Source organism: Anomaloglossus baeobatrachus, chromosome 5 (genome assembly GCF_048569485.1).
Source record: "Anomaloglossus baeobatrachus isolate aAnoBae1 chromosome 5, aAnoBae1.hap1, whole genome shotgun sequence".
Lineage (NCBI taxonomy): Eukaryota > Metazoa > Chordata > Amphibia > Anura > Aromobatidae > Anomaloglossus > Anomaloglossus baeobatrachus.
This window is the reverse complement of record NC_134357.1, coordinates 303,946,204-303,960,352: the sequence shown is the minus strand read 5'-3', so window position 1 is coordinate 303,960,352 and position 14,149 is coordinate 303,946,204. Positions and strand designations below refer to the sequence as shown.

The 14,149-nt window shown below is 47.0% G+C and overlaps 1 protein-coding gene across 1 annotated transcript in view; it reads left to right on the top strand.

Annotated features, from left to right (window-relative positions):
- Positions 1-13,825, top strand: part of RAB37 (RAB37, member RAS oncogene family) — a 161,180-nt gene extending 147,355 nt beyond the window's left edge. The window contains exons 5-6 of the mRNA XM_075351739.1: positions 9,399-9,475; positions 13,723-13,825. Coding sequence (XP_075207854.1) covers positions 9,399-9,475; positions 13,723-13,825 — 180 coding nt within the window. The remainder of the gene's footprint in view (positions 1-9,398; positions 9,476-13,722) is intronic.
- Positions 13,826-14,149: the final 324 nt, after the last annotated feature.

Sequence of the window (14,149 nt, the reverse complement as noted above, 5' to 3'; positions counted from 1 at the left end):
CGTGATGGCATGGGCATGCATGGCTTTCAATGGCACTGGGTCACTTGTGTTTATTGATGACATAACAGCAGACAAGAGTAGCCGGATGAATTCTGAAGTGTACCGGGATATACTTTCAGCCCAGATTCAGCCAAATGCCGCAAAGTTGATCGGACAGCGCTTCATAATACAGATGGACAATGACCCCAAGCATACAGCCAAAGCTACCCAGGAGTTCATGAGTGCAAGCAAGTGGAACATTCTGCAATGGCCAAGTCAATCACCAGATCTTAACCCAATTGAGCATGCATTTCACTTGCTCAAATCCAGACTTAAGACGGAAAGACTCACAAACAAGCAAGACCTGAAGGCTGCAGCTGTAAAGGCCTGGCAAAGCATTAAGAAGGAGGAAACCCAGCGTTTGGTGATGTCCATGGGTTCCAGACTTAAGGCAGTGATTGCCTCCAAAGGATTCACAACAAAATATTGAAAATAAAAATATTTTGTTTGGGTTTGGTTTATTTGTCCAATTACTTTTGACCTCCTAAAATGTGGAGTGTTTGTAAAGAAATGTGTACAATTCCTACAATTTCTATCAGATATTTTTGTTCAAACCTTCAAATTAAACGTTACAATCTGCACTTGAATTCTGTTGTAGAGGTTTCATTTCAAATCCAATGTGGTGGCATGCAGAGCCCAACTCGCAAAAATTGTGTCACTGTCCAAATATTTCTGGACCTAACTGTATATTAATTAATGACAGCCCGGTGTGGGAGTGACAGCTCCCTGGACTCCGATACATTCTAAATCTAAATGCATAGATTACTGGCTGCAACTGTTCTGACGCAATCAAAGTGATACATCATTTGATTCAGGATCTCTTTGCCTACAGCATGCTGCTCTCAGATCAGGTAGCAAATACCTGCTGACCAATTCACTGTAATAATGAGTGGCACCATAGCTATAATTTTAGAAATTAATCTACATACATAATCTCCAGTTTTCTGCCCTCCTATTCCGGCATGCATGGTGGCACTGTCACTTGTGCAGCCGCAGTTCGAACGATGCTCCGGCTTCCAGGTCCTCACTGCACACACGTGAGCACATATACACACATAGCAGGCACACATGGATACACCAAGCGCACACACACGCGCGCACACACGCACGCACACACACGCGCACACACACACACGCACACACACACATACACACCGCACATGTATGTATACACTGAAGACAGACACACACACTACTGTATACTCGCCTGTTCGGGGCAGGCGCCGTGGCTTCTGCTGTCAGCACTTTACTGCAGTTGAATGCTTTGTGGCACCGTAAAGCGTTCAACTGCAGTAAAGCCACAACATCCTGCAGCAGCCGCTCCGGACGCTATCACGGAGGAGTCTGTGTGCTGCAGCTGGAGGCACAGAAGGCATGGAGAACAGGTGAGACACTGCATAATAGGGGACAGAAGGAAACCTGCTGGAGCACATTACTAAACAGTGGGCTCATTACTGCAGGGGACATCAGCCCCCCCTCATCAGATCTGTATGCCCCAAGGACCCCGCCAAATCTGTATGCCCCCAGCCCCACTCACCACTGCTCCTGTCAGCACCACTAAGCATAGACATATATTCATTTCACCGCACTCCCACCACTCTCCTATTTCTAGTAAATCCTCACCTTTTAAAAACAAAAAACAAGACGCATCCATTAATGTAATCTTTAATCATGGCTGATTCTCTTTAAGCCATAAATGTAATCTTTTCTGGAGCTTGTTTTCTGTTTCTAACCAGAATTTCGAATATATGTATCTGTGAAGCCCCTCCAGTGTTGTGTCGGTGCATTACCTTCAGGGACTCCACTCGGCTGGATCTTGTCACAGGTAGGAGATCTTCTTTTAGGATTGTCGTGACGCCACTCTCAGAATTGCGGTCAGTGGGGACCGCCACTGCAGGTTAAGGGATGCCTGGGGCTGATGGTGGGTGCAGCCAGTTGTAATAGCCTCCTGAGAGTGAGGCAAGCCCCAGGGCCCTGTGTAGGTGTGTAGAACCACAAGGCGCAGAATAACTCCACACAAGCAGAATGTCTTTCAGGGGTTTTACTCACAGTTGATGGCAGGGTGAGTAACCCGGGCGTAGCTGGGATGAACCAGGCTGGAACCAGGTATCCTTCAGGCTGACTGATGAGGGTGGCTACCGACTCGCCTTCCTTAGCCCTTCTGTGGTTTGTGGTAACCCCGACTTTTAGTCCCTATGGGGGTCACCCAGGGAAGTAGCTGCTCCCCTCGTTTGTTTGCCGTTTGCTTGTCGCCTGGACCAGATCACTCCAGCTGCTTGCCTCCTGTGAACTATGGGCCCTAACTGTGGCTACGTGGCTGCGGCTTTTGTGGTGTTGTGGCGTGGGCTTTAAGGGCCCCACACCGGCAGGTTTAGCAAGGAAAGGTGGATCTATCCCCGCATCGGGATCTGCCGCCCGTTTGGGCCTGGTACTCCCTGACAGTCTCCTTACTTTCCACTACACTGCTCTCTCTCCAGCTGTGTGTGGTGTTCGGGCAGCACTACCAGGTGACCGTTCTCCCCCGTCGGTAGTCACTGCGCGGACGCTGTTAGACTGCAACAGCTCCAGGGTCTGCTTCTGCTCTTCCTGGACTGCTGCACTAAACTGGCTCACTCGTGGGACCTGCACTGCTGCTCCTGTCTGAGCTCCACTTCCATGCTCCTCACTCCTCCACACTCTGCTTCAGACTGTTTACTCCTCCTTCTCTTTTCCCCTTGTGCCTGCCTACGCCACCTAGCAACCAGGCTCTCTACCACACCCCTTGAGTGGAGATGGAGGCTTTGCACCGGCTTCGCCCCCTCCTGGGATCCCCAGGGGTCCTCTCAAAGGTACATGTGTGAGACCTGATCACTATGCGCCTGTGTAGTCACACCTCGGTCAGCCTTCTGGATTACCTGTATTGTACTGTCCCCAGCATGGGTGCAGTACTCAGTGGTGCCTGGCCAGGTCAGGGGCGCCACATTCCCCCTTAGTTATCACCAGCACGTCCTCGGGCTGCAAGACAACATTTTAAAATGCATAAAACATTAAAACATGGTAAAACTTTTAAAACCACCAGGTACCATACATCACCACCCTCCACCCACAAGTCCGTTAACCCACCCTAAACCCCTTTCAGGAGGCAGGTCACCGGTTTCTTTTGGTAACCAGGTCTGGGCCATCCACTTCCCCAGACCTTTCCTCCAATCTTCCTCTCCCGTTGGCCGCGCCTTCAGCCACTTCTGGCAGGATGTAGAGGCGGCTTTCATGGTCTAGTGGTCTTCAGGGCATACCTGGCCTGGTGGAGCCGCGCCTTCAGCCTCTTCTGGCAGGATGCAGAGGCGGCCTCCACAGTTGGTGCTGACCAGGTACCCTCTTTGTGGTGGAGAGCCAGGCCCCATAAACAGGCATGCTCCCTGGTTGCAGGCGAGCCAAGGCCCCATCAACGGACGTGCTCCCTGGTTGCAGGTGAGCCAAGCCCCTAAATAGGCTGGCTCTGGTGGTGGTACCTCTGGGGTAACTATTTACACTGCGAGAGTTTGTGGCTATAGCCAGTTCATAGCCTTAAGGTTCATGGATTTCTCACATTAGTTCATGTGGGCACATGCTTAAACTTATAAACGTTGCAAACTGGTCAAAACTGTAACTTGCTGTACTTCTTTCTTTACTTTACGCAGATTCCTCCTTACCAGGGCTTGGGCCTGTAGGGCTGCGGCACCTGTTGTTTTCTCCATCTCTGTCTTTTCCTTCTTCTTCTACATCTGTTTCTTGTTCTGTATCTGTTTCTTTTTCTGTTGAGACAGCAGGTTCACTGTAGGGATTTCTGGGACATGGTGTAACATCCAATGCATACCATCCTCTTTCTCCTTGGTGCATGGTGAATTCCACTGAATCTCCTGTCCGTAGATTCCTTCCTGGATGTCCTCTGGGCAAATGGGCTCTAACGTCTCTTCTATTAACAAAGATGCCTTCCTTCATACCAGGAGCTACTATGAAGCCATATCCTGATTTCAAGCTGAAGTCTTTTACTACACCACGACAAAGTGGACCTCTAACCTGGGATTTGGCCCTTCTCAGGAACCGTTTCTCTTCCAAGTCTCTGGCCATGACTTCGTCTTTCTGCTCTGGAGACTGCGGTGCAGGGGAAAGCTTGGTTCTGCTACGGCGCCGTGTCCTACGGGCTGGGTTCTGCTGGGTTGTTACTTCACTATTTGCAGGCTCCCAGGTGAGGTTTCTGGACAAATCTTCCTCTTCGTCCCAGCGGGAGTATGGCAACATCTCTGGCTCTGGGCATGGATCCACTGCTGATGGCTCCGGGGTCAGTTCCTCAGCTTCCTGGCCTCCTCTCCCCCTTAGTTCTTCAGAGCACTCCTGTTGTGGCAGCGCCGGGGATGGGTGGTCATCAGCAGGCCCGGGCGGGGGACTCTTTGGCGTGGTTGCTGCAGAAGTCGCCTTGGGGGTGTGCGGAGGGAGCAGATGCCGATCCACCATCTCCTGTGGGAACTGGGCCTCTAGGTCAGCCTTCAGCTTCCAGTATGCGGGGTCCTCTCCTATCAGGGACTTCCTAGCAGGGACTTCCTTAGACTGGGGAGCGGTGTCTGCTCTGGCCTTGCAGGCCGGGGTAAACAGAGGTACATTCTTGTCTTGGCGGGCCGCGCCTGACATGGCGGCGGCCTGGTCTTGGCGGGCCGCGCCCTGCATGGCGGCGGCCTGGATCAGCGTTTCAGTTGCAATCAGGGTCGCAGCTGGAGTCTTAGCGGGCGTCGCTACTATGGCCGGTTCTTGGCGGGCCGGGCAGGGCATCGCTGCGGCGGCCTGGATTGGCGTCGCAGCTACGATGGGATCTGTGCAGGCTGGGCTGGGCGTCGCTGCAGCGATCGGAGCTTGGCGGGCCGCACCTGGCGTGGCTGCGGCCTGATTTAGCACCTCGCCTGCGGCGTGGATGAGCGTCGCTGCTGCGGTGGGGTCTTGGCGGGCCGGGCCTAGCAAGGCGGCGGCCTGGGTCAGCGTCACACCCGCGGCATGGATGAGGGTCGCGGTGGCAGCCGGATCTTTGCGGGCCGGGCAAGGCATCGCTGCGGCGGCCTGAGCTTGGCGGGCCGGGCAGGGCATCGCTGCTGCGGCCTGGTCTAGCGTCGCCGCGCCGGGCGCCTCTTCAGGGACCGCGGGCGTGGCAGCAGGGGTCGGGGCACTCGCGCTGGCAGGGGCAACACTGGACTCACCCATCGGTGGTATCATCGGGGTCTGAGTCGTCGCCGTCCGGTCTGGCACTCGTCGTGCGGTTCCCCTCTCATAGGCCTGAACCGCTGCAGCCATCTCCAGAAGCTCCGTGCATTCCTCTCTGATCTGCTCTACGACCCGGGTCTCCAGTCGGTCGCAGAACTGGGCAAGCTCCCGATACCACCAGGCAGCGGAGCCTGGTTCTGGGCCTCTGCGTTCAGACGCCATTTCCTCTGCGCCTTCTTCTGCACGATTTCCCAGCAGTGGACTCGTCGCTGCCTCCAGTAGCAGGCTCTTCAGTTTCTGCTCTGCCTCTTCCAGCAGCAGGCTTCTGGCTCCCTTTCTGTCCCGACGTCTCTGAACGCCTCCGCTCTCATCACTTGCGAGGTCAGGACTCTGCAGGGGATCTCTGGGTAGCCACACCTCTTCGTGGGCGGTAACTTCTCCCAGCGCGGGCTGCTGTTGTTTTTCAGCGCGCTTTTCATGGTGGCAATATGGCGGCGCTTCCAATTTTTCAAGCGGACCGCCCAGGCACATGGTCACCTGTCTGAACAGGTCTAGTCCTTATCCTGTTCGTGACGCCAGATGTGAAGCCCCTCCAGTGTTGTGTCGGTGCATTACCTTCAGGGACTCCACTCGGCTGGATCTTGTCACAGGTAGGAGATCTTCTTTTAGGATTGTCGTGACGCCACTCTCAGAATTGCGGTCAGTGGGGACCGCCACTGCAGGTTAAGGGATGCCTGGGGCTGATGGTGGGTGCAGCCAGTTGTAATAGCCTCCTGAGAGTGAGGCAAGCCCCAGGGCCCTGTGTAGGTGTGTAGAACCACAAGGCGCAGAATAACTCCACACAAGCAGAATGTCTTTCAGGGGTTTTACTCACAGTTGATGGCAGGGTGAGTAACCCGGGCGTAGCTGGGATGAACCAGGCTGGAACCAGGTATCCTTCAGGCTGACTGATGAGGGTGGCTACCGACTCGCCTTCCTTAGCCCTTCTGTGGTTTGTGGTAACCCCGACTTTTAGTCCCTATGGGGGTCAACCAGGGAAGTAGCTGCTCCCCTCGTTTGTTTGCTGTTTGCTTGTCGCCTGGACCAGATCACTCCAGCTGCTTGCCTCCTGTGAACTATGGGCCCTAACTGTGGCTACGTGGCTGCGGCTTTTGTGGTGTTGTGGCGTGGGCTTTAAGGGCCCCACACCGGCAGGTTTAGCAAGGAAAGGTGGATCTATCCCCGCATCGGGATCTGCCGCCCGTTTGGGCCTGGTACTCCCTGACAGTCTCCTTACTTTCCACTACACTGCTCTCTCTCCAGCTGTGTGTGGTGTTCGGGCAGCACTACCAGGTGACCGTTCTCCCCCGTCGGTAGTCACTGCGCGGACGCTGTTAGACTGCAACAGCTCCAGGGTCTGCTTCTGCTCTTCCTGGACTGCTGCACTAAACTGGCTCACTCGTGGGACCTGCACTGCTGCTCCTGTCTGAGCTCCACTTCCATGCTCCTCACTCCTCCACACTCTGCTTCAGACTGTTTACTCCTCCTTCTCTTTTCCCCTTGTGCCTGCCTACGCCACCTAGCAACCAGGCTCTCTACCACACCCCTTGAGTGGAGATGGAGGCTTTGCACCGGCTTCGCCCCCTCCTGGGATCCCCAGGGGTCCTCTCAAAGGTACATGTGTGAGACCTGATCACTATGCGCCTGTGTAGTCACACCTCGGTCAGCCTTCTGGATTACCTGTATTGTACTGTCCCCAGCATGGGTGCAGTACTCAGTGGTGCCTGACCAGGTCAGGGGCGCCACATATCCATTCAATTTATGGATGTGTGCACCTACTATAGGTATATGATCTATTCTATATAAAAGGTTGTGCTGATTCATAGATATATTTTATTATGCAGTGAATTGCCATGGATCCAGCTTTAGAAGTCCTTATGATTGACTTTCATTGCTGGTACAAACCCCTACTGGCCATATATTACCCCATGCATTGTAGACAAGTCAGGTGCACCAAAGCAAGAGAGTTTTTTGTCGGCAGCTTGCCACTGACCATGGAATCCATATATTTATTTATATATTTTTATTTTTTTTAATGGAAATGTTTATACTATAAGGCAGTTGGTCCTGATCGTGGGCACATACCCTTATGTACCTGCCCCTGATGTGTACTGTGTAATGGCCGTCTCTGATCACACCACATCTCCTGGGCTGGTGAGGAAGCACAAGAATATACAGACCTTACAGCACAGGATTGTATCTGATTCTTTGTGTGGTAAAACATTTCCCTGCCTGTTATTTGAAAAAATAAAATAAAAAATTTACCACCTGGAATAATTTGCATTCCCAAGCTGTATTGTTATATACTTTATTACTTCTTCCCCGGCCCAGGAGATGTGATGTGATCGGACCATGTCCCTGTACGGTCAGACACGGCCATTACACAGTACATAGCTGGGGCACATACAGGTGCATCTCAATAAATTAGTATATCAACAAAATTTTAATTTTATTTCAGTAATTCAATACAAAAAGTGAAACCCATATTATATAGTTATTACAAACACAGTGATCTATATCAAGTGTTTATTTCTGTTACTGTTGATGATTATGGCTTACAGCCAATGAAAAACCAAAAGTCATTATCTCAGAAAATTAGAATATTATATAAGACCAACCTGAAAAAATGATTTTAAACTCAGAAATGCTGGCCTACTGAAAAGTGTGTACAGTAAATGCACTCAATACTTGGTCGGGGCTCCATTTGTATGAATTACTGCATCAATGCGGCGTGGCGTGGAGGCGATCAGACTGTAGCACTGCTGAGGGGTTATGGTTGCTTTGATAGCAGCCTTCAGCTCATCTGCATTGTTGGATCTGGTGTTTCATCTTCCTCTTGACAATACCCCATAGGTTCTCTATGAGGTTTAGGTTAGGTGAGTTTACTGGCCAATCAAGCACAGTGATACTGTGGTTATTAATCCAGGTATTGGTACTTTTGGAAGTGTGGACAGGTGCCAAGTCCTGCTGGAAAATGAAATTTCCATCTCCAAAAAGCTTGTCAGTAGAGGGAATAGTTAAGTGCTCTAAAATTTCCTGGTAAATGGCTGCACTGACTATGATCTTGATAAAACACAGTGGAGCTACACCAGCAGATGACATGGCTCCCCAAACCATCACTGATTGTGGAAACTTCACACTAGACCTCAAGCAGCTTGGATTGTGACCTCTCCACTCTTCCTACAGACTCTGGGACCATAATTTCCAAATGAAATGCAAAATTTATTTTCATCTGAAAACACCTTGGACACTGAGCAACAATCCAGTTCTATTTCTCCTTGGCCCAGGTAAGACGCTTCTGGCGTTGTCTATTGGTCATGAGTGGCTCGACACAAGGAATGTGACAGTTGTAGCCCATACCCTGGATACGGCTGTGTGTGGTGGCTTTTGAAGCACTGACTCCAGCAGCAGTCCACTCCTTGTAAATCCAAATTTTTGAATGGCCTTTTTCTTAACAATCCAATCAAAGCTGTGGTTATTCCGGTTGCTTGTGCACCTTTTTTCTACCACTTTTTTTTTTTTTTTTTCCCTTCCACTCAACGGTCCATTAATCTGTTTGAGATACAGCACTCTGTGAACAGCCAGCTTCTTTATCAATGACCTTTTGTAACTTACCCTCTTTGTGGAGTGTGTCATGACTGTCTTCTGGACATCTGTCAAGTCAGTAGTTTTCCCCATGATTGTGTAGCCTACTGAACCAGACTAAAGGACCATTTTAAATGCTTAGGAAGCCTTTGCAGGTGTTTTGTGGTAATTATTTTAATTTTCTGAGATACTGACTTTCGGGTTTTCATTGGCTTTAAGCCATAATCATCAGCGTTAATAGAAATAAACACTTGAAATAGATCACTCTGCTTGTAATGACTCTAGTATATGCATTTCCTTTTTTTGTATTGAATGACTGAAATAAATTAGCTTTTTGATGATATTCTAATTTTTTTGAGATTATCTCAGCACAGGACCATTATTTTTAGACATCTAATTGTATAAATGATATAATTATATTAGATTAAAATCCACTTTAAAATGAACGTTGTTCATGGGAACACCCCTCTAATCTTTAAAGCCATGTGACAGTGGGCTGTATTAACTATATATTGATTTCTAATCCTTAGGAGTATGGCATTCCTTTCATGGAGACTAGCGCAAAGACAGGTGTAAATGTTGAACTTGCGTTTATGGCTGTAGCGAAGTAAGTATGTCCGGTGGCTATGGTGTGAAGGGTATGTGTAAGTGACTCTAGTACATATGATGAGCGAACACTGCCGTGCTCTTAACAAGCAGTTGGATGCTTGGATGGTGCGACTCAATAACCGAATCGAACCCATCCGAGCATTACCTGCTCATTTCGAGTACCAGAGTATGGTAATGCTCGCTCATCACTAGTGACTGGTCATTGTAATCCTGCCTTTGATGATCTGTGGTAAACTCTTCCTGAAAGGACAAGGAGTATGAGTGAAAAAAAAGTGTTCAGAATGACCATTGAAAAGATCACAATTTTTATTAAATTAGTAATTAAAAAAAAACCACATTGCAATTAAAAAATACTTGTACAATAAAAACCTTATTTAAGCAATAGGTAGTTTTTTGTGATAATGGCTCCCATTTTTTTTTTTTTTTTTACGTAAAGCTTAACCCTTCCTATAAAATGAGCTGAGTTGCCGAGTTTGTTCCATACGCAGCGAAAGAGAGCCATTTGTAATATTGTAATAAAGTTACATACACATGTGGTCAAAACTGTTGGTCCCCCACAATGGTCACAGAAATAACGTGAATCTGACAAAAGTAATAATCTATGACCATGAACAAGTGAAAGTCAGACATTTCTTTTCAACCATGCTTCCACAGATTTTTTTTTTAAAAAAAAATTAAAACGCATGAAATAGGCCTGGACGGAAAAAATGGTACCCCTGAAAATAATGTGACAAAGGAGACATGTTAAATCAAAGTGTGTCCACTAATTAGCATCACAGGTATCTATAATCTTGTAAACACTAAGTGGGCCTGTATATAGGGCTACAGATACTCAACTGTGCTGTTTGGTGATGGAAAGGTTTGTCTCAGGAGATTAGAAAGAAAATTATAGACAAGCATGGTAAAGGTTATAAGACCATCTCCAATCTGCTTGATGTTCCTGTGACTACAGTTGTACATATTATTCAGAAATTTAGGATCATTGGACTGTAGCCAACCTCCCTGGACGTGGCCGCAGAAGGAAAATTGATGACAAATCTAAGACGGATAATACAAAGGGTAACAAAAGAGCCCAGAAAAACATCGAAAGAGATTAAAGGTGAAGTTCAAGCTCAAGGAACATCAGTGTCAGATCGCACCATCCGTGGTTTTGAGCCAAAGTGGACTTCAAGGGAGACGACCAAGGAGGACACCAATGTTAAAATAAAAGAAAAAAAGTCATAACCAGACTGGAATTTGCTAAACTACATGTTGATAAGCCACAAAGCTTCTGGGAGAATATCCTATGGACAGATGAGACTAAGATGGAACTTTTTGGCAAGGCACGTGAGCTTTGTTCAGACAGAAAAGTAAAGCATATCAAGAAAAGTACACTGTCCTACTGTGAAACATGGAGGAGGCTCAGTTATGTTCTGGGGCTGCGTTGCTGAATCTGGCACAGGGTGTCTTGAATCTGTGCTGGGTACAATGAAATCTCAAGACTATCAAGGGACTCTAGAGAGCAATGTGCTGCCTAGTGTCAGAAAGCTTGGTCTCAGTGGCAGGTTATGGGTCTTGCAACAAGATAATGACCCAAAACGCACAGCTAAAAACACCCAAAAAATGGCTAAGAGGAAAACATTGGACTACTCTGAAGTGGATGAGCCCTGACCTAAATCCTATTGAGCATCTTTGGAAAGAGCTGAAACATGCCACCTGGAAAAGGCGACCTTCAAACACCAGACAACTGGAGCAGTTTAATCTTGAGGAGTGGCCAAAATACCTGTCGATAGGTGAGAAGTCTCATTGACAGGTACAGAAATCGTTTGATTGCAGTAATTGCCTCAAAAGGCTGTGTAACAAAATATTAAGTTAAGGAAGGGTGCCATCATTTTTGTCCAGGCCGATTTCATGAGTTTTATTATAAATAAATAAATAAAATAAATTCTGTGGAAGCAGAAAAGCAATGTCTGACTTTCATTTGTTCATTTTCATAGTTTGTTTGTTTTTTTTTTATTACTTTTGTCAGATTCAAGTTATTTCTCTGACCATTGTGGGTTTTTCTTTTATTAAACGAGGGGGACCAACATGTGTACATGCATGAAGACCTGTATACAGACTACTGTACAATTTCATTAAATGGTGTGGCTAAAAAAAACACAAGTTGTAATATGTAAAAAAATAATCAAATATTTAGGGCAAATGCACAAGACTCAAACTTGTCTACACTTTAAGTAGACTCCTTAATTAAAACAAAATCTTCTACATGTTGCATATATTTTCAACTCTGCCATATGTCAATACTTTTAGCGTATTTTATTGTATGTACACCTCTTGTAAAGCATAGGGTGCAATAGAATGTACATACTATTTTTTTTTTTTTTTTTTTTTTTATTTTCTTAACTGTGGGAATGCTGGAGAAATTCTGCCAAAAATCTGCATTGCATTTGCTGTGTGTACAGTGTAATTTGAAGGCTTGATGAAAATAACTTTTCAGATTTTTATTTAAAAATGTACACCGTAGGAAGAAAAACCTAGTTGGTATCACAGCATCCATATATCCATATAATGCTGAATGCCATAAAATAGATCCAACTATTGCTGTTTTAGGTCACCTTCACTTCCCTTAGCTAAACGTTACCAAGAAGTTGTATGTAACCCCAAAATGGTGCCAGTTTAAACTAAAGCTCATCCATAAGAACCAGTCCTCCCACATCAACATTTACCAAAAAATAATTATGGTTAAATATTTTGCTATAGCCTTAACTGTAGCGACCTGCACAATGAATGCTAATAATTGCCGAGCTATTCGTTTATGAAATTGTGCAGTGTTAGAAAGCAGTTAAAATCTATTCTTTTCAAGTCAGTTAAAGGGAATCTGTCAACAGATTTTTACTATTTAATCTGTCATCAGCATAATGCAAGAAAGACTGAGTTCAGGGATGTCAGGCTATGTGTTTTTTAGGTTCAATACAATCAGTATTTTATCAGCCGGAGATTATCACTATAGGATTACATCTCACCTGCAGACAGTCAGGCTAATCTGTGTAACCCCGCCCCCACCACTGACTGGCAGCTTTCTGTGTGCACTGTGAATTGCCAGCAAGCTGCTAGTCAGTGGTGGGGGCGGAGTTATACATCAGACAAAACAAGGAATCTTTCAAAACTGCACCAAGAAGTCCAGTAAGGCTGCTTTCACACATCCGGGTTTTGCTGAGCGGCCCAATACGGCGCTTTGCAGAAAGAAACGCAACCGTTTTTTTTTGGGGGTTTTTTGCCGCCGGTTGCGTTTTTTCCGCATAGACTTGCATTAGCGCCGTATTGTGCCTCATGGCCTTGCATTGAGTCAGTTTTTTGCCGGATGCGGCATATTTAGCCCATGCAGCGGCCAGATGTAACGTAGCCTGGCACGTTTTTTGTGCAGCGAAAAAACCGCATCGCGCCGGATCCGGCGTGATTTACAATGCAAGCCTATGGATGCCGGATGCGTCGTCCTGCGGCAGAAACCACATCCGGCCGCCGGATGCGGGTATTTTTGCACTGTGCATGGTCAGTATCAAGCCGCAAACGGACGGGCCGCATGTAAAAAACTTATGAAACGGATCCGTTTTTTTCGCCGCATCCGTTGCATAGGTTTTTGAGCCGCACTGCAAAAACCGGATGTGTGAAAGCAGCCTAAGTGACACCTCTCTTGAATCCGGCTTTATTGCCCTATACCATGCTGCTCTCAGATTTTATAGCTAAAACCTCCTGACAGATGTTCTGCTATAGTAATATAAAGCTTCCAGCAATTTATTTTCTAGTAGGAGGTCCCTTTTTTTTATGTAATTTAAAGGGAATCAGTCATTTGGTATTTGCCTCCTAATCTGAAAGCAGCATAACGTAGGGGCATAGATCCTGATTTCAGTGATGTGTCACTTACTGGGCTGCTTAGTGTAGTTTTCATAAAACCACTGTTTAATCAGCAGTAATTATCATTAGAGGACTATTTGGCGTGCTGCCAGGTAGTCCAGCATATTCATGAGCTCTGTATAACTGCTAGATCTGCAGCAGAGAAAACATTGATTTTATCAAAATGACAGCAAACAGTAAGTGACACATCGCTGGAATCAGGGTCTCTGTCTCTATATTATGCTGTTCTCAGATGAGGGACTAAAAACTTGGTGACAGACTCCCTTTAAGAAGTAACACACAGAATCTCACACGGTAATTTAAAGTCTCCTGGACAACAATTCCTCATTCTGTGTCCTTTATCTTCCTATGTAGGGAGCTGAAGCAAAGATCCAGTAGTCCAGATGATCATAAATTCCAGATCCACCAGTACATTGAGTCACAAAAGAAGAAAAGCGGCTGTTGTGGACTTCTCTGATTTCTGTTTTTAATTGTGATCTAAGAAATTCCGGGTCAAGATGCGTTCTTCTGGTCCAGACTAGAGATGAGCGAACCGGTCGCGGTTCGGCTCGAGGTTGGTTCGCCGAACGGACCTCCCGTTCGAGTTCGGTTCGTCGAACGTTCGACGAACCGAACTCGAACTGCATAGGAAACAATGGCAGGCAATCACAAACACAGAAAAACACCTAGAAAACACCCTCAAAGGTGTCCTAAAGGTGACAAACAACTCAAACACATTGGAAAGTGACAAGGACATATACTCATGCGAAAACAAAACAGCTGGACAAGGAAAAAGAGGAGG